The sequence below is a fragment of the Pelophylax lessonae genome, assembly GCF_965119305.1.
Source record: "Pelophylax lessonae genome assembly, chromosome: 8".
Lineage (NCBI taxonomy): Eukaryota > Metazoa > Chordata > Amphibia > Anura > Ranidae > Pelophylax > Pelophylax lessonae.
Window position 1 is genome coordinate 52962933 of NC_138775.1, and position 24674 is coordinate 52987606.

Here is a 24674-nt window from a genome sequence, read left to right on the forward strand (position 1 = left end):
AGACCCTCACAAGCAAACAACGTAGCCCTACGTTAGTTTGCCTGTGAGGGGCTGACCGCCGACGTAGATAGTCGTGCGGCGGTCGGCAAGTGGTTAAACACACTACTAGCAGGCTTCAGTAACATTAGTGAAGGAGTGTGGAAGCTGATCGAAGCCTGCTAGCAGCTTGTTTAAAGAGGCAGCTTGTGGGATTCCAACAAAGTAGTACAAAAGCCTCACATTTGTTAGTAGAATACATTTGTATGCACAAGTTGAGTAAAGAAAAATACGCACTTACCTAAACAGAAGTCCAGAAACACTTCATTTTTTTCTTCACCAACGGAGACTCTGGGTACCTATGCTCTGCTTCCCAGGGCTTCCGGTTGGGACACCCGTTTATTACTTTTTTGGAAGAACCCCCGATTCCTCCCTCAGGACTGCATGTCCCATGGTTTTAAGGTGATTCTAAAGGTATATATATATATATATATATATATATATATATATATATATATATATATATATATATATATATATATAAACACAAACGTTCTACTTACCTGCTCTGTGCAATGGTTTTGCACAGAGCAGCCCTGTTCTCTTCTTTTTGGGTCCCCTGTCAGCAGTTCTGGATCCTCTCCCCTGCTGAGTGCCCCCCCTTCTTCCACTTTAAGCAACACTGCACATCTATTGCAAGCTGTGCATATCGTCACATGCAGAATCCTAGTGTCAGGATTGCATGTGTGAAAGAACCTAGAGCATTGATATTTAAACCTGGTCAGCTGAGAGGAACGAGTGGGCTTTTGGAGAGGAAGAGGCAGCATAAAAGGTACGTATTGAGGTCAGCTGCAATAAAGTGTCATTTTCTCTAGCGCTCATCGACAGACGTAGTCCTCGGTGATACACCACCTTCGGGTTATGTTACCTCCGCAGGAGCAGGACTAGACAGGAAATTAAAAAGCTCTGGCCACACCCTAGGGGCAGTCCCAGAGGGTATATCCTCTCTCTCTCTGCCTCAGCAAATCAGTTATTTTCTGTCTAGTTAGGAGTAAGGACCTAGACACCTTGCTGGGATCTTAGGTCCTGGCAAGAATTTTTTCTTAAAGGATTTTTTAGACAGCTTTTCTCCAGTGTTCCTGTGAGATCTTCAAGCAAGAAAGCTGAACTGGGCGACGGGCTGGATGTTGAGATCCGGTGGTCACCCCAGTTCAGCCTACGAGCGCGTGCAGGCCATAGCTCCGCGCTGGGTCGGCCGCGACAAAGTCCCATTAAAAGGACTGAACCCGCGAGTTAAACGTCTCGCTGAAACGCCAAAGACCATGAGTCACGGCGTTCGTATCGGTCGACAGCCCTCCCGCCCCGGTGGAGAGGGGTACTGTCAGGAGTTGGTGCCCGCCTGGTTCCGGTATGGTGAGTAGTATGTTCCCCCTTTCCCCCTGACGGGTTTTGTGGTGAACGCGGGCCCCTCTCTGTATGGTAAGAAAGAGTCCTTTCTATCCTATAACATGTCACAGATCCTCCTACTTTGAGTGTGATTTTTTGTGTACAAAAAGCCAGGAGGCTTGGTTTGGGAGCTAACAATCTATTGTATACATGTTTAAAAGATGTAATCTGTGGCATTCTGGGAATCTTATGGGTTAAGTATAAGCTACCTACCAGTCAGAAGCCACGGACATGTAGACTGCCTTCCAAATCAGATCTCCAGCTATTAGCAGGCCTCCCGAACGGCCATGCGGTCCGCCAGGGGCCGATACCGCCAACCACGCCATATCCCCAGGCAGAGACAGTGTTGTGTGCAGCACACCGCCATTCAGCAGGCCGCCGCCATTTTTTCTTGCAGGATCGCACGAGCCGCCATTTTGGCGTAGCCTCGTGTCTCCAGCATGGGGGCGGCCATGTTTGAGGTGATCCTACACCTCGTGGAGCTTGGGGGAGGCGCCGGAAGGCGTGCAGAGGGGCGGAGCCGCCTCCTTTCTTCCTGGGCAGCCAGCCAAAAGACTTCCTGTTTGTCAAGACAGCGCTGTAAGCTGTTGCAGTTTAACTCTGAGCATCAAGTGGTGAGCCTGGGGGTCTATCTCTCTCTCTCTCGATCGATAGCTAGCAGGTAACACTAAGGGGCTTTTTTGTGGCGCTGGGGGTCAGAAAAAAAAAAAAAAAAAAAGTTTTTTTCTTTACTTTTGAATTATATTATCCAGGAAGTAACTGGAGTTATCATGGACCCTGCCACACATATTCCCCCACCTGTTTCCCTCGAGGGGGCCTCGGGACCCGCCGGTGCACAGAGTATAGAGTCATTTACAGCAATTTTGGAGTCTATGGTGGCTCGGGTGGAGGCGGCCTGTCAGGGACGGGGGTCAAGGAAGCGACCCCCGCCTACCCCTATACTATCTGACACCTCTGACTCAGATTCAGAGATGGTCACGGCAGTTGCAGGTTCCTCTGCAAGGGTTGCTATCCCAGGTAAAGCCCCCTCAGAAAGTGAGGAGGACGCTTCTTCTCTTGCTATTATTCAGGAAGAAGCATTGGTGGACGCACTAGTTGTGGCAGTGCAAGAAACCTTAAAACTTGAGGCTTTACCGGCAGAGGCAACTGAAACAGAGATGCCTTTTTGGTACTAATAAGCCCATCAAGACGGCGAAGGCTTTTCCTGTACCTAAATGTTTTGGTAATCAGATTAAAGGAGAATGGGAACATTCTAAGCGTACCTTTACTATTTCCAAGCGTATTGCTAGACGCTATCCGTTTGAGGAATCCATCATTAAGAAATGGACGGTACCACCAATCGTGGATCCGCCTATTTCCAGGCTGAATAAAGCCACGGTTATTCCAGTGGAGGACACTTCGTCCTTTAAGGATCCGGTGGATCGAAAGATAGAAGCAGAGTCCCGCACTATCTTTTCTCTGATAGGGTCAGCATTTAGACCAGTAATCGTTATTGGTCTAGTTTCCCAGACACTTACGGAATGGGCGAAAATGGTACGCCAAGATCTTAGGGGAAAAGATATTCCCCAGGAGACATCTGATTTGATGGAACAGATCATACAAGGGCTACGGTTTATCTGTGACGCAGCCTTGGACACTACTCCCCTATTAGGGCATGCATCTAAGTTAGCAGTGATCCTCAGACGTGTGCTGTGGTTAAAATGCTGGTCAGCTGACCTAGGTTCCAAAAAGACCTTGACCAATCTCCCTTTTCAGGGGAATCGTCTATTTGGAGCCAACCTAGATGAAATCATTAAGGATGCCACTGGGGGCAAGAGCACTTTTTTGCCACAGGCTGCAAAAGCTAAGGGACCTCGCAACAAGCGAGGACCTTTACCGCCCATAAAGGGCGCCCGGCTGGTACTAGCGGGAAAGGCAAGACTCCTCCAGGAGGGTTCAAGAAGGGCTGGTCGGACAAGCAGAGGACCAACCCAGCCAAACCCGAAGTAAAGGAGTACACAGCCTGAAGGTGCGCCCCCACCCGGTTTCAGGGTGGGGGGACGTTTTCACCGGTATTCAGGACATTAGATCGAGCATCAACCACTACTACCGGTGCGATTCTTCCCTTCCAACATTTAAGTACCACAGGAAGCGGTAGTTACCGTTCCCTGAAAAGATCTTTTTCTTTACCTTTTCCTAAGATTAATCCCGATACCTCACAGGAATCGGATCTGGTTGACCAGATAGGCCAAGTAGCCTCTAGTCGGGTGACTTCGGTCCCTGAGGTTCAACCAGAAAAGATCACCTTTCCTGATAACTATCAGGTATCTGATAAATGTGTGGGAACAGAAAACGACCAGACTTTCTCGGATGGTCGGGGCCAGATAGCTCTAGGGACGCCTGGTTCAGATCCAATCAGCGCCAGTGGTCCTAGAAATTCTAGGCTGGCCTCCTCAAGCCGGCCTGGCCGACTTGGACATGTTAGTCGCAGACGTTCCGTGGGAACTTCGTCTCAGGGAGTGTCTGTGGTCTCTAGGACCAATTTACCTTCGTGCTTTACAGTCGCTGGTTTTAATGGCCTGGCCATTGAGACCCAAGTACTGAAGGATAGAGGTTTGTCTACTTCAGTCATCCCTACCCTTATTAAAGCAAGGAAAGCGACTTCCAGCAAAGTCTATTATCACACATGGAAGACTTATATTGCGTGGTGCGAATCTTTAGGATTTCCTCCACGTACCTATTCGGTGACTCGTATATTGGCCTTTTTGCAACAAGGGGTTGAGCAGAAGCTAGCCTTGAGCACCATCAAGGGTCAAGTTTCAGCATTAGCAATCTTCTTTCAGAAGCCTTTAGCTACCAAATCCTTGGTGCGGAATTTCATCCAGGGGGTGCGGCACCTGGCTCCTCCAGTCCGCGCGCCCTTACCGCCCTGGGATCTTAATTTGGTTTTGTCGGTTCTACAGAAACCTCCCTTTGAAAACATCAGGGAGATTCCCTTGCTTACTCTATCCCAGAAGGTGGCCTTCTTGGTGGCTATTACTTCTGCTCGCAGGGTGTCAGAACTGGCTGCATTATCATGCCAGTCACCATACCTAGTGATTCATAGGGATAAGGTAGTACTTCATCCTAAGCCATCTTTTCTTCCCAAGGTGGTTTCAGATTTTCATCTGAATGAAGATATTGTACTACCTTCCTTGTGTCCTCAGCCCAAGCATCATCGGGAACATGCGTTGCATTCCTTAGATGTGGTTCGGGCAATCAGGGTATACCTGAAATCTACGGAATCATTCCGTAAGACGGATTCACTTTTTGTGATCACGGATGGCCCCAGAAAGGGTTTGCCTGCATCTGCCGCGACCATTGCCAAATGGATTAGACAAACGGTGGTACAGGCTTATTCTATTAAGGGTCAGAGTCCTCCGTTCCCTGTTAGGGCGCACTCCACTCGAGCGCTCAGTACTTCCTGGGCCTTTCGCCATCAGGCGTCAGTGGTCCAGGTATGTAAGGCGGCCACCAGGTCGTCGGTACATACCTTTACAAAATTCTATAAAATTGATGTGACGGCATCGGCGGATGCCTCATTTGGCCGCAAGGTTTTGCAGGCCGCAATTTGAGGAGACCGGTGGTCTACCTCGAGGGTTTTTTTCTGTTTGAAAAAAAAAAAAATTGTTTTCTCCTTTTTTGTTGAGTCTCATCATTAAGGATGAGCATTGTAAACTTCTAGTTGGCACCGGTTGGGCCTTCTAGATTGGGATTTGATTTCCATTTTCCCACCCCTCAGTTGTGATACTGCTCTGGGACGTCCCGAAGGTGGTGTATCACCGAGGACTACGTCTGTCGATGAGCGCTAGAGAAAAATGGATTTTTGTAAAATCTTACCGTAAAATCCTTTTCTCTTAGCTCATCGACAGACGTAGTCCCCGCCCCTCTGTTTTGGAGTTGGGTTGGGTTAAATTCTCTAAGCACTGCTTTTTCACATAACTGATTTGCTGAGGCAGAGAGAGAGAGGATATACCCTCTGGGACTGCCCCTAGGGTGTGGCCAGAGCTTTTTAATTTCCTGTCTAGTCCTGCTCCTGCGGAGGTAACATAACCCGAAGGTGGTGTATCACCGAGGACTACGTCTGTCGATGAGCTAAGAGAAAAGGATTTTACGGTAAGATTTTACAAAAATCCATTTTTTTTTTCCCAAAATACCAAACCTCTTTTATTACCTGCTGTGTACAGTGGTATTGCACAAAGCCGCCTGGAACCTCCCCTTCTTGGGTCTTTTGCCAGCGCTGCAAGCTCCTCTCTTGTGTGTTTCAACATAGCAAGTCACTTGCTATGGTACACACCTGCGGGCTTGCTACTGAGCTGGGCTGTGCGCGTTTATAGACATATACAGCCTGGCTCAGCCCCACCCATTGCTCCCTACTAACAGGATTTGATAGCAGCAGGAGCCATGCAGTTCCCCACCTCCCCCTGCTGTAATAGATCACTATCAGTGATATATTGATTACCGATAACACCTCCCTCTTCCTTCCAGGTAGCTTGGAGTTATGGTGGCCATTCTGACTGATGCTGCCCATGTTTGAATAAGCCTCAAATGCTCCTACAATGGTGTGCAATGGCCTTCAGAGTTTTGTGAGAATTCTAAATCAACGAAAGCAGTGTACTCACTCTAAACTTAATCTAATCTTAATGTTTCAGTAACCTTTTATACAAACAGATTCTATTAACCATGGCCATTGCAGTGTAATGTAGAAAGGGATAAAGGTCTTTTCCACCTCAGGCCTGATTTCCAATGAAGTCTACAGCTGAAAGGTGTTCTTTGTTGCACAGCAGCCTCAAAGCAAGACTGTGTTCAAAGGAGCATAGGGGTGGCATCTAAACAGGTATTCATTAGGTACATGTTTAGAGCTTTAGGATAAATCCACAATAAATACCACAACAAAAGATAATGATGTGAAAGGTGCACCTGCTTGATGATCTGAAATAGTAATCTGATGTTTAGTTATTTACCACAGTTTCCTTTTATTCCAGAAAGAAGACATGGTTCCTCCAGCAAGGCCCCTATGACACCTCCATCATCGTCTGTGTATTCCCTCTACTCCACGCCATCAAGTAAAAACAAAGTGGCCGGCAGCAGCACGCGGACCTCCAGCAGTGCTAGTGGTAGTGCCTCCTCCAACTCCAAGCTGATCAAACCTCCCAAAGAAAAGCTACAGATAGGCGGGAACAGGTCGATGCATCCCACGCAACACAGCAAAGCACCACAAGACAAGATGTAAGCTACACTTTCTCTGGGTAGAAGAATTTTTAGCAGAGAATATAGTAGACTAGATCAGTTTGGGCCCCTTTTCCACTCTGTACCCTGTAAAAAGGGGCGATATTTTTGGATTCCATCAACATCTGACCGTGATGGAATACTGACCGTTGGATAAATAATCCATTGTGCATTTGTGCCTTGTGCAATCAAGACATGTAGTGTTTCCGACCAGACCCTCCCAATTTGGCAACAGAGCTTGACGTGCACATGTGTTTTTGATGAGTCATAAGTTACACGTGTAGGGGTGCTCTTGATAATGGAGCAAGGACACATTTTTATTTGGTGGTCTACAGGCTTAACCGCAATTGTATATGGAATAATGTGTTATTATTTTACAGGATTCAGATTGCTACTGCAAACATTATTTTTCTAAAATTCCCTATACAACACATCTGCATAGTATGTCTGACAAGGCACAATTACAGAAGTCATAAGCCCTCTATACTGGAACTTCGCCCAAAAAGGGGAAGTTCCGCTTGTTTGCATCTTCCCCGCCCCTCCACTGCCACACATTTGGCACATTTTTGGAGGGTGGACAACTGGGTTGCTGGTTTTGACAGGTACCCACTCCCACTTTTGATCAGATCGCCGCGACAAACTGTGCAGAAGTTCAGTCCCCTCATCACCCCTGCCCGCAGCCTTCTGGGACACATCACAGGTCCCAGAAGACTGCAGGACCATTCACAAAGTACAGCGCAGCTCGTTCATGCGCAGTGGGAAACCGGCTGTGAAACTGGAAGGCTTCACTGCTGGTTTCCCTTATCTAAAATGCCGGCACCTGCACCTGAAGCCAGTTGAAGAATCTGCTCAGGTGAGGACATCACTGGATCCCTGGACAGGTGAGTGTCCTTATATTAAAAGTCAGCAGCTACAGTATTTGTAGCTGCTGACTTTTCAGGTTTTTTTATTTTTTTTTTTTTGGGGGGGGGGGGGGACTGGAGCTCCTCTTTAGGAAGCAGTGAGTAGAAGTGCCAGCTTCTCCCAACAATCTACACACTGCATAATACACAACATTCCATGGCAACTCATCACATCTAGAGGGTGCATCTCTAACCCCATATTGCCCTTTCCTAAGCCACATATTAAAGCTAAACTTATACACTTCTACTACACAGCGCAACTCTATTCAGACAGGGCAGGAGACCTTTTTTTTTCTCTCTGCTCCTATTAAAAAATACTTAAGTCTTGTTCAGCCCCCAAGCTGTACCTAGATAGTGAAAGGAGCAGCAGCAAAATGAATCACTGTACACTGTACTGTCACAAGGTTACTGTACCACAACAATTAGCCACCTCGTGCTTCTTCAAGGCTGAACTCTGCTGTGCAGAGGCCAATATAAGCCAAATTTAGGGACTATATACTTTAAAGTCAACGCTATTACAGATTTTCTACGCTGCATCATATCTATGCACAACTCCCGCCATATATCTGGTGAGTGGGGAAACAGGAGGGGAGCACAGCGTGATCACATACTTATCTTCAGCACGAGCACTTCAATCAACTTTTGCCACTGTTATATAAGACTTATTTATTTTTACACAAACTTATTTTTTTTATGGATTGATTTTTATGAACTATTTTGGCACTTGAAATTTTAGCTATGTATTCATTATAGCAGAGCTGATTCACTCATTATTTGTTTTTAAAGGGATACTCACCTTTTAGCAGCAGCTTATGATTGTAATTTTGTACTACTTATTGGATTAGGATTTGCAATTTGCACATTATACTTTGCACTAAACATTTGGTCTTTATATATTTTGCATATTAACTAGTTTGAGCAGCGCTGATACACATTTAATTTATACTTTAAAGTCAGCCATAGAATGGTTTGATTTTCCACCGGTTTCGCAGGGACCGGCAGAGATTCAAGCCATCTATGGGCAGGCTGATTTGTACCCAAGTCTGTCCATCTATCCACGTGGGTACAACCAGCATGTCTAATTTCCAGCATGCAATTATTGCCAGCTGCTAAAACCACCAGCAATAATCATGGACGGCTCCCCTGCCAGGAGAATACAATAGCTCCTCGGGAGGGATTTTTCCCATCAACTCTGTGTGTGTTGATGGGGGAATCAAGTAATTTTCTTTCCGGCAACCATGAGGAAATCGCATAGTTTATGGCCTGCCTTAGTCAGGCTTGATTTCAGCTTTAAGATATGTTGTCTCATTTTAGGTGACAAGCTTAGTATAATTAGACCCTCCAGAAGCCAAGCCAAAGAAGTTCAGCCATTGCATGGTTAACACAGTTTATCCACCAGGTTGGTGGGGCAATGGAGGTCCAATTTGAGCATTTTCCTAGCTAGGAATAGGACTTAAAATATGGCAGTTTTTGTTTCAATATTGGTTTTACCATTCAGTGCAAAAGATCCAGTACTATATGGCTGTTTTTAACATGATTATTTTAGTCTGCTCAGTGCTGCAAGTCATTGTTGGTGTTTTTTTTTTTTTTTTTTTATTGAGTCTATGTATTCTGAATACACTGTTTGGGTTTATTTCCTGCTGTTGGAATGAGCAAAGAACAGTTACACAGGAAAAGGTAAATCTGACATGCATAAGCTTGTTGTAACTTCAAGCTGTTCTGTAAAAGAACCAGAATTTTGCTGGCTGTAGTTGGGCACTGAAAACATTGAGTCCTATATTTACCAAAAAAAAATTGTCTGCCCCCACAGAATGACCCCATCTGTTAAAGTGGAGAAGATGCATACAATCCAAAAAACAGATGGTGCGTTGCAAAAATCGGCTGCTGGGTCTACCTGTTCCTCTTCTGTCAGCTCCTCAGTAAAGACTGGCCTTAACTGGCAATCAATACCAAAGCCACCTTTGCCTTCCCCTGGACAGATACCAAATGGTAAAGGAATTCTCTCGACTCCTCCGAATGTGGAAAAGAAAGCTGAAGATACAAACTGTAGGAAATATTTACACAAGAGATTGTCTGGTATGTATGACTTTTGATGTATTTTACAGGTATATTTTTAAGGTTTTTTGGAAGTTGGGGAACCCCCCTGGTGCGTGTTTCTTTTTTACCAATGTTTGCAGAATGAGATCTGTCTGTGTTGACCACAGCTGTTGTCAGCCTTGTATTTCTTCAGGTGTGGTCCTTGTACCTGTTCAACTTGGCTCTGCAGGTGGTTACGCACTGTGCATATACATTCACTTTCTATGGGCTATCTGCATGCAGCTCAGCAGTAGCGAAAAAGTATATAGCTATGGCTGCTGCACAGGACTGAGTACCCATTTGGATGAGCGCTTAGAAACTCTTTAGAAGTCTTTAGTAAAGTCCTGGTCACACTACCTGACCACAGCTGGTTTTCCAAAGCTCTTCAGCTCTCCAGCTCTCATCAGAGAGTCCACTTTTCAGTCTAATCAGCCTATGGACCCTCCTCAGTATTGTAGACTCCTTCAGAATTGGCATCTCCAGGAAAAGTGGGACATAAGAGGAAGCCTAGACCAGTGGTGTCTCCAAGATGTGGCCTTGGGTCCACATGCGGCCCTTTGCTTGCCTCTATCTGGCCCTGGAACACTATATTCCTCCAACTATCTCTGATGATGAGGCGCCATTCCTCCCACTGACACCATTATTGGGGCAGACTTTCTCCCACTTACACCATCGATGGTGCACTATTCCTCCTGCTAAGAACAGTGATCGGGCACTATTCTTCCCACTGACACTGTCCATGGGGCACTATTCCTCCTGCTAAGACCAGTGATGGGGCATTGTTTACTTACACTGATGTCAGAACATTTTCTTCTCCCACTGACCACAGGCCCTGGCTCCACTAAAGCCTGAAGGACCGTAAACTGGCCCTTTGTTTAAAAGGTTTGGACACCCCTGGCCTAGACAAAAAAGACATGGCCACTGGGGGTCTCTGAAATTAGGGACTACAAGGAGTATGTTGTTTTCAATAAGAATTATTTGGATCTTGGTATGCAATATGTATTTCTTTCAGATTTGTGCCTGCATTACACACACTAAGATTCAAAGACTTGTATGAGGAGCTTTGCTTGGCTACTACTAGAATATAGGATGGACCACAGTGTGACTAGGACTTTAATAAAGGCTTGTAATGAGAGTACCCCTAAAACCTGGTACACGTGTAAAGTTTTTTTTTTTTTCCTCGTTCAACCCAATGATGTTAGCGCGGCGACCTCCCCAATGTGCCTATGTGTTTTCTGACAGGACGACTGCCCCCTGCCAGAATTAACTAATTAGCGCTTGCAGACACTGGCTGTGAATGCTGATTATATGCTGGATTTCCATTATGTTACTCCGATAAAAGCCGGTCTGTTGTACTGACTTACCGAATGTCGGCTGGTGCTTGTTGAATCGGGCCAATACTTGGCCCGCGTGTAGCCAGCCTGAGACTAAATAAAACTCAGAGGCGCTACCAAATGTTTATCAAAGTGTTTAATGTAGCAAGGAAGATTCAATTTAAAGTGAGAGTAGGGAAGCACTGGCTACTTCGTATTTTGTAATTAAATAATGCTCATGCTGAAGCTTGCTCATCACCTTCCTCCATTCTTATTGGCCAGTGAAGCCGCCCATCATAGTTATGGGCCCCTAGGAATGTGTTGGGGCAGAGTAAAAGTGTTAGGGTGTTTCCTGATCTTATCAGCCCAGCAGTTAGGCAAACCTGAAGGATGCTGAAAGCTGATGCGTGTATGTACCTGCACCTCTGGGTGCCTGCAATTTATACCTGTCAACAGGTATTGATATTAATGCCCAACACTGGGAATTGGAAAAAAAAAACTATGCCCGCAGCAGATTATCCACAGGGAAGAAGTGCGGTGTAATACGTAAAGGGGTTGTAAAGTCATAAATTTCTTAATGCATTATGAAAAAAAGCCTTTTGTGTGCAGTAACCCCCTCAGCTCCCCTAATACTTACCTGAGCCCATCACTATCCAGCGATGTTGCAGGAGTGTCTCGACTGCCCCAGACTCTCCCTCCTTATTGGCTGAGATGGCAGCGTGGCGCCATTGGCTGCCGCTGCTGTCAATCGAGCCTGCCAGTGGTTAGTAGTGGAAGTATAAACCTTACTCCCTAGATTTAACAATAATTTACCCCTGCAATATTTATTTATTATTGGGGGGGGGGGGTCTGTAATTTCCAGAATTGGGCTTTTAAATGACAGCAATTCATCTTTTTACATTTCCAATCATTTAAGAATGAACATGGTCATTGTGTGTCCAAGTTTCTCAGGACAGGACCTATTAGGCTCGGTTCACATTGCTGTGGTGCGAATAACATAACATCTGTTTTTGAGTGAGAATTTACAATGCGATTTTTGTGTGTCAAGTGCGATTCCGATGTGAAATTGTGAGGGGATTGGTCACCGCTGTGTATTTATCCCTGGCTTCTAGAACCCAAAAAAAAGCTAGATTTGTAGTAATGTGAAAAAGGATTGCGATTTAAATCTGGTCCCATTGAAGTCTATGGAGCTGAATTCGCACCACACCGGATCAAACTCGCACATGACCCTTTTTTTTTTTTTTTCTACCACATCAGAATCCCAAAGCAATGATGTGAACGGCCTTTATGGAAAACAATGTATGTTCTTTCAGATGACATGCAAATCTATGCATTTGAAACAGCTCGGAATTGCATCAGAATTCGCATCAGTGTAAACCGGGCCTAAATGTACAAAAAGTCGATTCTAGGAGAGTCAAAATACTTCAATCTGATTCAGCAACTACTCTAATTCACACGCCATTTGCTGGCGTCTGTGTGAGCCACTTCTCTTTAGACTGCCGTGTCTTTTTTTGTAGCCTTTCCCTTCTCCCCACTTTGACTGTTACATTGTGTTATTGCTGGCAAGAATGTATCAGGCCAGTTAGTGCTAAGTGTGGAAAGTCGGATAAATGTGAAAAATAAATTGGCAGTAATGATCTCTGCCCTCATAGCACTTTTATTTCACATTTTCATTAGTTCTCCTGCCCTTCATTAGACATGTTTATGTTGCTGCTGTCTGTAGTTTGGTTTCCAACTGTCTCGTATTCTATAGATCGAGAGTTTGACCCCGATATACACTGTGGAGTTGTCGATGTTGAGACAAAGAAGCCCTGCACTAGATCTCTGACATGCAAGGTAAGTCATTTCCTCCTCCTTGCTGCGTGTGTTCCATAGCCCAGCCCCGGCTAAAATCAGAACTTTATGAAGCCTCATTTTGTATACACTGACCATGTAACATACTTGTCATTTTTAGTAACCCTTACTCTTCTTGAATGTTTATGATGACCCCCAAGAGCCATTCACTTACAAAAGCATTAAAAGGACTAGGAGCTACGTAGGCACTCTGCTCCCTTACATGTCATAGCTGTCAGTAGCAGATGTAGACATTGCATGGTACCACTGACTCCAGTTTTATAAGTGCAGAACAGGCAAAAAAAAATAGATACTTTGCCTCCAGCTTCAGAAACAATAACAAAATGGTTATTAGATTATATTTAGAGATCTAAACAGCTCTGACATCACCAGAGAGGCACTAGCATTATTTTTTAGCTGTCAGTGTGCTGTTTATATCATATCATATATATCATATATTGCAGTTTCTAAAGAGGCATACACCGTGAAATCTGCTTTTTTTACTACATTATAGGAACACAGAAGAACTTATTATAAGGCTCTATTTCAGGCATCACTAAATGGTGGACCGCCGTCCGGATCCGGACCCAGTTAATGTCTCATCCGGACCCCTGCGGTCCCACCCTTTAGAGTCGTTCTGCCCACAGCCATCACCACTGCCAGACTCACAGAGCCAACAGCTGGAGGCAGGACAGCTATAGACAGAGGGCAGGGGCTATCCAAGTTAACAAGCAGGTGATTGGTTGCGAGGATACAGGGCGGTCATTGCACAAACATGCCATTCGAACCTCTGCTGGAAGAATATTTTACTGACTGGACCTTTGTAAATTTTAATTCAATACCCCTGCTCTATTTGAAGCCAAACCCCTGCCCTCAATTTTTTTTTTTTTTAAGCTGTGTGGATTTGGCAAATGCAAATACATCTATTAAATTGTAATGATGTCTGTAACTTTATTGGGGAGATTTCACCTAATTTCTTCTCCCTCTGGCAACCTGTGACTTCAGGAAATGAGGCAGCGTAGATTTTTGCCAACACACCACGAGTCTTCAAGTTAAGTCCAAATGGCTTTATTGAAGTATGATCACCTCACAAACGAGAGTGCAACGTTTCGGAGTCATACAGTACGTACCCCTTTGTCAGGCATGCCTGATGAATAGTGACTCCGAAACATTGCACACTCCTATTTGTGAGCTTATCATGCTTCAATAAAGCTGTTTGGACTTTGGAGATCTGTGGTGTGCTGGCAAATATCTACACTGTCGTGTAAGATCCAGTCTCCAACTGGTGGTTGCTGCAGCACCCAATATCTTCGAGCCTTTTCCAGGAACGTGTGGGATGGTAATATGGATGGTTATTCAATAAATTAGGGAAACAGTCATCCCTGGGACAGGAAGTTGCACACAGTAAAACTTGACTGCTTCTAAAACTTCCTGTTTACCTAGAATAAAGTGTTTTGTTGCAGTTTGATGTCCCTTCTGGAGAGATTTACCTTCACTTCTGTCCCTTCAGGAAATGAGGGTAAATCTCCTCAATGGGGACACAGACGGCAATGAAAATTAAGGTTTGGCTTTGTTACATAACCGGCTGGTTGCAGGTGTAGACAGGTTGAGTGGGCCTCGCTGTAAGTGAAGCAGTAATAGAATTTTCTGTGACTACCTGACTGCATTTATATCAATGCAAAATGAAAGGCTAAGGTACTTATAGAAGGGCACATCATGTCATTATTTAGTTTAAAGCAACCAAAGAACTTGTTTTATGAATGTCCTCTTCCCAGCCTCACTAACGTAAACCTCATCTTCCCTAGGCACATTCCTTAGGCTACCGGAGAGCAGTACAAGGGCGCAAGAAAGGTTTTGACGTGTTATTAGCTGAGCACAAAAATAAAACCAGGGAAAAAGAACAGCTTCGTCATGCTGAGCAACAGCAGCAGCAGCAGACGTCTGCGCTCAGGGAACCGCATCCCTCACCTTCAAAATCTTCCCAGGAACCGCACCAAAACTCTCATGGACACTCTGCTCCTGAAGTGAAGCCTTCAGTACCCAGCAAGGCCAAGCCTCACAACCCCAGTCTTCCAAGGTGAGGCTGTGTGCATGGTGCAACCTGTACCTTTCCTATACACACAATGCATACTTTGCCAAGCTTTGATCAAAATCATAAAAAAACAGGATTATGCCACTATCGTGGTATTTTATTACTAAAAGTCTGTCTGAGTTAAAAAAAAAAACTCCCACTCTGTTCTTGGACTATCAACATTTGCTTTAACAGATTTCATGGTGTTTAGATTATGGCGATGGTTTTATTGACAGATAAAAATGCTGGGGTATGTTCCTCACACTGTTAAAACTGAAGAAGTGGCTTAGATGAGCTGTAAAATGTATTCCGCTTTATAGAACAAGCCCATTCGAATGTGACTAACTTCTACTAGATATACTATGACATGGCTAAATGAGAACCTTCACAGACCAAAGAAAATTCAGGACACCTCTTCACATGCACATCAACCCAGTTGTCCCCTCATGTACTACAGGACACATTCCCCTATAATATGGCGAAAGGGAATTGGGGTTCTGGGGTCTAGCAGGGTAGAACTGGACAGGACTGATAACACTGCTGGGATCTGAGTGGGACACTTTTTTTTTTTTTTTTTTCACCAAGCCATACTTTGGTTTTTCCAGAAAATGGGGACTGATTGAGACTACAGAAGAGCCAAGAGTTGCAATAATACCTGATTGTACAAATTATTACTCTTTCAGAAAAATTGTTGGTGGAAGAGAAGGTTGAGGAAACAATATGGTTGATTTGCTAAAAGTGGAGTGTGCAAAATCTGGTGCAGCTGTGCATGGTAGCCAATCAGCTTCTAACTTCAGCTTGTTAAATTTTAGCTGTGATAAAAAACCTGGAAACTGGTAGGTTTCTATGCAGAGTTGTACCAGATTTTGCACTCCAGTTTTAGTACATCAACCCCATGGTGTTAAAAGACTGAACAAGCATTTCACCATTTAACATTTTAAACTTATGCCCCGTACACACGTGCAGATTATCTGAAGACTTTTGTCTTTAGATTTAGATATTCTATGTAGTGCAAGGGCCTGCCGGATTGCATACAAATTGAAAGTGTTTAGGTTTGACCTCATATTATATGATTTTGGTAAGTCTGCAGACAAAAGTCTGCACGTGTGTACGGGGCATTAGATTGCAGAAAAACTGAAGGCCCAGTTGTCTTTAATTGCAGCTAAAGGTCCTGCTGTTTTCCCATTGTTAACCATATATTAGGGTAAGACCTGTCCAAAAATTCATACATTGATTCAAGCTTGATTCGCACTGTCTCGATGCGTTATTATGCATTGTGTTAGGATAGACTGCTTCATTTTGAATAGGATATTGACCCATGCCAACACAGGTTCACCACTTAACACACACAGAACAACAAGGCACAAAGTGTTCTCATCTGTGAGTTGCTGTGGGCTAAAACATATGTGCATTGGGGGTGCCTTAAAAATTATTTGCAGCACACAATGTGTGTTGCTACACCGTAACACAACACATACATGTGAATTTACCATTAAAGTAGGACTGTGAAAAGGCTATGGAAATTTAAATTTCTCTTTCGTTCTTTGACGGACACAGAGCTCCATAAATCATAACTACTGGGTTATATTGCCTCCTCCAGGAGTAGGACAAGGCAGAACAAAAAACACCAGGCTACACCCATGGGCCTTCCTCAGTTTGGTATATACCCCCCCCCCCCTCTCTGCTCTAGGTAATCGGTTTTAATCGGTCTAGTCAGAAGTAAGGACCTAGACTCCCGGCTAAGACCTCTGGTCCTAGCAATTTTTTCTCTTTCCTTACATCTTTTTTGTTCTTTTGGGAGATCTACAATCAACTGCTGGGCTGGGTGACGTGCTGGAAATCTCCAGTGGTCCCCTCAGCCCAGCCAGGGAGCGCGTGCAGACCGCAGCTACGCGCTAGGTCTGCCGGGACAAAACCTCAGACAGTGGCTGGCCTGCGAGGTAAACTCATACGACCTGGCTTCGGTCTGAGTTGCAGTGGTCCCTTGGCCAAAAGCTTCCCTACTTCGTTGGTGAGGATTCTGTCTGGAGCGTTACCTGCACCATGGAAGGGTAAGAACACACCCCCCCCCCTTTTTGGCGTTTTTTGGGGTGGATGCGGGTAACCTGCAGGTTCCCTTCTCCCACCCTTAGATCCCTCAGTGAGCTGGGCTTCTCCCACTCCCTTTCCCCCCTGTCTGGACCTAGAGTCTGGTGGGAGTCCTAGGGCAGAGAATGCAGCGGAGACCCCTGGGGTTGCACTGACGGTGTTCCTGCAGTCCTCAGTGTCCCGGGTGGAAGTGGCGTGTGGGCAAAGGCCTATGAAGAAGCGCCCCCTGCCTTCCCCTGCTCAGTCTGTCTCATCTGATTCCTTTATAGTCGCAGCAGCAAATGAAAAAGCGCTGGTAGATGCACTTATCACTGCAGTGCATGAGACTTTAATAATGGAGGATGCGGTTGATGTAGCCACGGATTTGGCTGTGTCGTGTGGTACGCATAAGTCGCCCTGTACTCCAAAGCTGTTTTCCTTATGTGCCTTATTTTGACAGGTTTTCCTGTAAGGAATGGAAACAACCAAAATGACTCTTTGTGGGCCCCAAAAGTTTTGCTGTACGTTACCCTTTTGAGGAGTCACGTTTAAAGGTGGACTAGTTCACCAGTGGTGGACCCTCCTGTTTTAACGTTAAATAGAGCAACCATGATCCCAGTAGAGGAATCGGCTAAACGGAAAGCGGAGACTGTGGCACGCAGCATGTTTACTATGGCTGGTTCGGCATTGTGGCCAGTCTTTGCTTCAGCCCTGGTGTCTCAGATCCTAACTGAATGGGCCAAGCTCTTGTGCCAGGGCCTGGGGAGTGAGCAGGTCCACGCTGCTTATGTTGATTTAGCGGACCAGTTGGTCCATGGACTGCAGTTTTTGTGATGCAGCTTTGGATATAGCTCCTGTGCTGTCCAAACTTTCTGTTTCAACAGTGGGGATTAGGCGCATGCTGTGGCTTAAGAATTGGTCCGCAGATCATGCCTCAAAGAAAGCTCTCATTGATCTGCCATTTCAAGGCGATTGCCTTTTTGCGGCTACCCCGGATGACATCATTAAGGGTATCACGGGGGGGGGGGGGGGGTACCTTCCTGCCACAGTCAAGGAAAGAGAAGGAGCCTCGTCGCAGATGGAGTCCCTCCTTCTCAGCCCATAGAAAATTCTTTCATGCTTCTGGGATGGAGAATAAGGGAAATAGATCTTTTAAATCCTTCCCCGGGAGGTATCAAGCAACCTTGGTCTGGTAAGCCTAGAGCTGGTGTCACGGGGCCAGCAGGCAAGACCCCTTCAGCATGAAGGTCTGCCCTCACCCATTATTGGGGTGGGGGGACATCTACGCTGGTTTCCGGCCCCGTGGACTTCTTTTGTGAGCTTGAGATCCGAAAAATTTCTTTGGGGGTACCCAGAAAGGGGTGCAAAGTTTGGTATTTTTCAGGTCCCGAGTCTCCTTGTGCAGATGTATTTCCTTTAAAGGTTCTGAGTTTGGTGGTATCCACCTTGAAGACATTTCTGTTTGCACAGTCCTCCATGCAGCTTCTTTTTAACAGGTTCAGCTCCACAGGAGAATACCGAATTTCGTGACAAGGTCACGGGGACCTCTGGCAGACGCCGCAGGTGTTCAAGGGCCACGGTAAGACCAGTATCATACTCGGCTCAGGCTTCTTCTGCAGTTCCTGTGAGGATCTTCCAATCATCCTGGTGGCCGTAAAATTCCCTTGGGAGCTCTTCCTCCCAGAGAAGACCAGTGTCCCAAAGGCTAATCTACCATCCTGCTTTACAGTCGCTGGTTTGAATGGCTTAGCTATTGAAAGCCAGGTACTGAGGGATATAGGTTTGTCTGCATTAGTGATCCCTACTATGGTGAAGGCAAGGACGTCCTAGACCCTTTTCGGTTGGGTCGGTTGGCGCTCATCCTCGACCCTTTTCTGTGGCTCGGATCTTAACCTTTCTTCAACGGGACGTTGATCAGAAGTTGGCCTTGAGTACCATCAAGGGCCAAGGTGCCTGCCCCGGCAATCTTCTTTCGGAGGCCCCTAGCCATGCACTCTTTAGTTTGTACCTTCATTCAGGGGGTTTGACACGTGGCTCCACCTGTACGGTCTCTTTTGCCGTCATGGGTTTTAAATTTCTTGGTTCTCCAGAAACCCCCATTTGAGAAAATTCGGGACATTCCCTTGTCTACATTATCCCAGAAGGTGACTTTCTTGGTGGCTGTTACCTCGGCCCGCAGGGTATCCGAATTGGTGGAATTATCCTGTCGCAGTCCCTATTTAGTGGTCCACTTTAGGGATAAAGTGGTTCTTCATCCCTGTCCATCATTCCTGCCCAAAGTTGTCTCTGACTTCCATTTGAATGAGGACATTGTATTGCTTTCCTTGTGTCCCAAGCCGGTTCAGCCCAAGGCATTTGCTTTGCATACCTTGGATGTGGTTCGTGCTATTCGGGTGTATCTGGCAACTACTGAGTCCTTTCGGAGGTCAGACTTGCTTTTTGTGGTTATGGACAGACCAAGAACAGGGCTGGCCGCTTCTTCGGCTACCATCTCCAGACAGGCAGACGGGAACTCAGAAGGTGACTCAGGCCTATTCCATTAAAGGTCAGGTTCCACCTTTCCGTGTCACAATGCATTCTACTCGGGTGCTGAGTGCTTCTTGGGCCTTCTGTCATCAGGCATCAATATCGCAAGTTTGCAAGGCGGCCACTTCCACATCTGTAGATGCTTCTTTTGGCTACAAAGTTTTGCAGGCTGCTGTTTAAGAGGGGCTGTTCCCGCTTGAGGGGTGTTTTTCTTTAAACTTTTATTTTTCTTTAAACTTTTATTTTTCAGACGCGGCTCCTGTGACCCGGTTAAGGCTCCTGTGTCCTGGTTAAGGGCACTTATGTTTAGCCTTGGATTATTTTCCCCACCCCTCATTTTCCTTTTTTGGCACTGCGTTTGGATGTCCCAGTAGTTGATTTTTGAAGCGCTGTGTCCGTCAATGAACGAAAGAAAAGATTTTTGTACTTACCGTAAAATCCATTTATCTGAGTTCATCGAAGGACACAGCACCCACCACTCTATTCTGATGCTTATAATACTGCTTGCTACTAAACTGATTACCTAGAGCAGAGAGGGGGGTTCTATACCAAGCTGAGGACGGCCCATGGGTGTATTCAGGGGGTTTTTGTTCCGCCTAGTCCTACTCCTGGAGGAGGCAATATAACTTAGTTAGTAGTTATGATTTATGGAGCACGGTGTCTGTCGATGAACTCAAAGAAATGGATTTTACGGTAAGTCCAAAAATCCCATTATTTGCATAGGCTTACAAATGCACCGTCACTGACCTCTGAAGCTGCAGACCCTGTGGAGCAACTCCTCTGCAAATTTTATATCAAAAGGTTTATGCTGCTAAGCTCATTTAGCTTTAACTGCCAGCCTTTTAATGTATTAAGTAAACTGAGATTTTAAGGACTTCACTGTCTCCCTTGTGAACATAGAAGATGATTTGCATGTAAAGCTACTAATAAACTTGTACTTTTCCACTGTGTTTCTGTAGGCCATCAAGTTACCCAGCGCAGCACAGCGGTAATGCTCCCAGCGGCTCACCATCGGTGCATGAGTCTCAACCGGTCGTACCTGCAGCTGAGCCAACCTCCCGCTTATCTAGCGATGAAGGGGAAGGGGATGAAAAGGAGGAACCTGCTGAAAAACTGGATTGTCATTACTCAGACCACCACCCTCGGCCTGCAGCTGTAAGTGGGGAGAAATCAGAGCTTACCAAAATTTTTCACCAGAGTCTGCCAAAACCAAATAATAAAATAACCACTTCTAGTTACTTACATTTTAAGTTGATAAGTTCACCTTTGAAACATGTTACATGTCCCACCTGTTTTTAGGGTAACCTCTTCTCGCACCCGCTGTCACAAATTGAAAATGGCAAGGCCATGCGGGGCTCTGCCCACACAGCCATGTTATTCATTCACAGTTTTTCTGAATAGACTACAAGTACCGTCAGCTGCAATGAACTACGAGGGTGCTCGCAAACATCCCCATAGTTCATTGATCTTCTTTCTCTCAGGTAACTGCCTCCCCGAATCAGAGTTACTGGCAGACAGCTATCCTGGGTCTGCAGGAGCCGGACATTGCACCGCTATCTGCTAATCGTAGGTGCAGTGCTCACCAGGCTTCTTAGAACAAAAATAACAAATGCACTTATTTTATTTTTTATTTTTACCTGCAAGAAAATTAGCATTTATTACGTTTTTCAAAAGGTTAAAGCCTTTTAAGATGAACTTCGGCGGCAAGTAATAATGCTCATATGTCATTGTGACTCTACAGCCTTAATATTCCCCAAAACTCCATGCTACCATTGTTGAAGCCAGCGGCTGCCAGTCCTTAAGGAGCGCCACCCCCCTAATTTCTATGCGAGCCACCTGATTCATAGGTTTTTATGAGTGTATTTTTTTTTTTTGGAAGCACACGATTAGAGCCTGAGGCTCCAATTGGCTTTAATAACCCACTTCTGACATTAACAAATCCGTATTTGCTATTGTCTTCCGGCTTCTCCTCCCAGACAATCAGGACTGGAGGCGGATCTTAAGACCAGATTAGCTGGGAGGAGAAGCCTGAAAACCCACGACTGGATGGGGTGAATGCGGAGCTGGCCGGGGGGGGGGGGGGGGGTTGTATGCCACCGCACCCCCTTAAATAATTGAGCACTAGCCGCCACTGGTTAAAGCGTAACTGAACTTTTAGATTAGTTACACGTATTTTAGACAGTGACTGACAATGCGGTCGATTTACTAAAGGCAGATCCGGTAATGCACTACAAGTGCACTTCAAAGTGCAGTCGCTGTAGATCTGAAGGGAAGGATCAGAAATGAGGGGAAGTTCTGCTGATTTCTATCATCCAATCATGTGCAAGCAAAAGTGCTTTTTTTTTTTCTTGCATGATCCCCTCAGATCTACAGCGACTGCACTTCCAAGTGCACTTTCAGTGCACAGTGGATTTGCCTTTAGTAAATAAACTCTTTCGTCATCCGTGTTCAAGAGATGCATCTAAATTTTCTTCTGTCAAAAACTCTACCTTCTAGCCATGGTAGTGCTAGTTTTATTTATTTTTAGAGAGGATTCATTTCTTTAAAGGTAGCAAATAGATTTTGATCACTAGAAGCTAGGAAACAGATCTGTGAAGCCAAAAAAAGCCCAGAGCCCACAGCAATCATCAGATCGGTATTGTGTGACTCCAAGTTAGGTCTCCTCTTGTAATTTAAAAAAACACTTTGGATTTTCTTTAGAGGTTCGTTTTTCTTTGTGAACTCTGAATTTTTAACCAATAGTACCAGTAGTAACCTTTTCATTCCAATAATAAAATGTAGTTTTTAATATTGGTTTGGTGACACGAGGAAATTTTGTTCTTTGATCTTCGGAGAATACGTCTGAGAATGCTGGAGCATGATGGGACATGTAGTTCTGTTCCACATAATCAGTACCGACCAAATTGTTAGTTTAGATGCTTTATGTCCTGCAGTATCTCACATTTGGCTTTCTTAAGAAAATAATTGGCTCACAGAGAAAAAGTGTTTGTATCCACAGAGTGGAAGCAGGTAAAAATCTGCAATCTTTGCAATATATGTAGTACTTTCATCTAAAATTTTCTTTACAAAACTTCCAATTTTAGGGAATGTAGAATTACATTAAAGTTAGTGAACGAATACATTAAAGTGGTTCTAAAGGCTGAAGGTTTTTTAAATTCATATACTATGCATGACGGTAAAAAACCCTGCAGTGTGCTGCTCCCCCCACAACCTCCCTGATATTAACCTGAGCCCGATCCTAATCGTATAATGTGCACGAGAGCACAGGCTCTCCTGGGTCTCTCCCTTCTCATTTGCTGAGGCACCGCAGTGGGAGTCATTTTCTCCCACTGTTGTCAATCACAGCCAGTGAGGAGGTGGTGGGGTGGGGCCAAGCTGAGCTGTGCAAGCTGTGGCTCAGGAGCAAGCATGCACGAGTGCTCCCAGAGCAAGCAGCTTGCTATAGGGGCACTCTGTGTTGGCAGTAGCAGGGGACCTGAGAAGGGATCGGGACTACTCTGTGCAAAACCATTACAAAGAGCAGGTAAGTGTGACATCTTTGTTATAAAAAAAAATTGAGCCTTTACAAACACTAACTGCAAGACGAGAGGTGCATGCTCTTACATTTAGGGCTCATTCACACTATATACGGTGACTTGCCTTTTTCTGTACCGATTTAACATGGGTCGTTGCTAGGGCACATAGAAAACAATTGTTTTCTCTGTGCCCCCATTACATTACAATGATTCAGTGATGTACAGTGCGTTTGACACGTGTCCTTCAGCTGATGAAGGTAAGTTCTGTCCTCTGCCTTCTTCTCCATTATTGGTCGATGTGTTTGCATATTGAATTGAGGCACAAACAGGTACAGAACTCAAAACTTGAGTTGATATACCTGAGTGTCCTAGGTTTTGGAAAGATTATCTAAAGCTATATTCAGGAAACTGTAGGTTCTTGTTTTCTTAGTTTACTAATACAGTGAAGTGTTTTCCTTAAATATGCATAGTGTGGTGTGAAAGTAAGCAGCATATATTTTAAAAATTACTTCTTGCATTTTCTTCTTACAGTTTTGCTCGTTTGGTAGCAGACAGATTGGAAGGGGGTATTACGTTTTCGACAAGCGGTGGGACCACATCCGATGTGCACTTAACTTCATGGTGGACAAACATCTAAACTCCCAGATGTGGAGGTAGGTGATTTCTTGGCTAATGAAATGTCATTTCTGGAGCTCAGCTCCTCAGTAAAGCTGCATAAAGTGAAGGCAGTCAGTTGGAACACGGACTAGTGACACCATTGAGACCGGAGTTACTTTTGGTCTTCCCAATAGTGACTGCTTTAAATCTCACAATAGCATTTTGTAATTAGGGAACAACAGTAGAAAGCTGGTTTACTTAATTGGTTTACTTTTTATACAGATGGGAAGAAATGTTTGTTCTGTTAGATAAGCACCCTTTTTAGTTGCTGTCCATAGTTTAGCCGTTCTCAACTTCTTTTTAGCCTGAAGGAATGCTTGAAATCATTTTCAGGTTTTAGGGAACTTTTGCGAAGTTATTTTTTGGTGGTCAGGGAGATGGGCGCCCCCTTACATTGCAGGTTAGTGAGAGAGGTGTCCCCTTTCCTTGGTGGTCAATGGGAGAGGGGCCTGCTTTTGTTGGTGGTCCATTGAAGAGGTGCTTTCTTACAATGGTCTTCAGTGAAATGAAGAATGCTCAGTTACACTGGTTTTGTTGGTGGAATTCCACTTCAGACAGTTAAAAAGATCATTGCAGTCAGTATTTGGGTATCTGTGAGAAAAGAAGAAAGGCATTGGTCCCATTTGCTGAATGATCTCTTCCCTGGAACTATACAAGCATTGTCATTTGGGCAGTGTTAATTTTGGCAGCAAATTTCAATTTAGTTTTAGTCTTAGGACTAAAATGGCATTTTAGTTTAAGTCCCATTTTAGTCTTCTGCAAGTGTTTTAGTTTTAGTCGTATTTAGTCGACTAAAACGTCCTACATTTTAGTCGACTAAAACGTCCTACATTTTAGTCGACTAAAACGTCCTACATTTTAGTCGACTAAAACGTCCTACATTTTAGTCGACTAAAACGTCCTACATTTTAGTCGAGTAAAACGTCCTACATTTTAGTCGACTAAAACGTCCTACATTTTAGTCGACTAAAACGTCCTACATTTTAGTCGACTAAAATCGAATGGGTGTAGTTCAATTGTAATTTGTAATGCATTATTTAAGCAT

General features: G+C 44.9%; 1 protein-coding gene across 3 annotated transcripts in view; it reads left to right on the forward strand.

Moving 5' to 3' along the window:
- Positions 1 to 24674, forward strand: part of ATXN7 (ataxin 7) — a 213729-nt gene that overhangs the window by 160927 nt on the left and 28128 nt on the right. For all 3 annotated transcript variants that reach the window (XM_082265407.1, XM_082265406.1, XM_082265408.1), the window contains 6 exons: positions 6426 to 6669; positions 9382 to 9647; positions 12714 to 12796; positions 14599 to 14870; positions 20417 to 20612; positions 23504 to 23625. In XM_082265407.1, the coding sequence (XP_082121533.1) occupies positions 6426 to 6669; positions 9382 to 9647; positions 12714 to 12796; positions 14599 to 14870; positions 20417 to 20612; positions 23504 to 23625 (1183 nt within the window). The remainder of the gene's footprint in view (positions 1 to 6425; positions 6670 to 9381; positions 9648 to 12713; positions 12797 to 14598; positions 14871 to 20416; positions 20613 to 23503; positions 23626 to 24674) is intronic.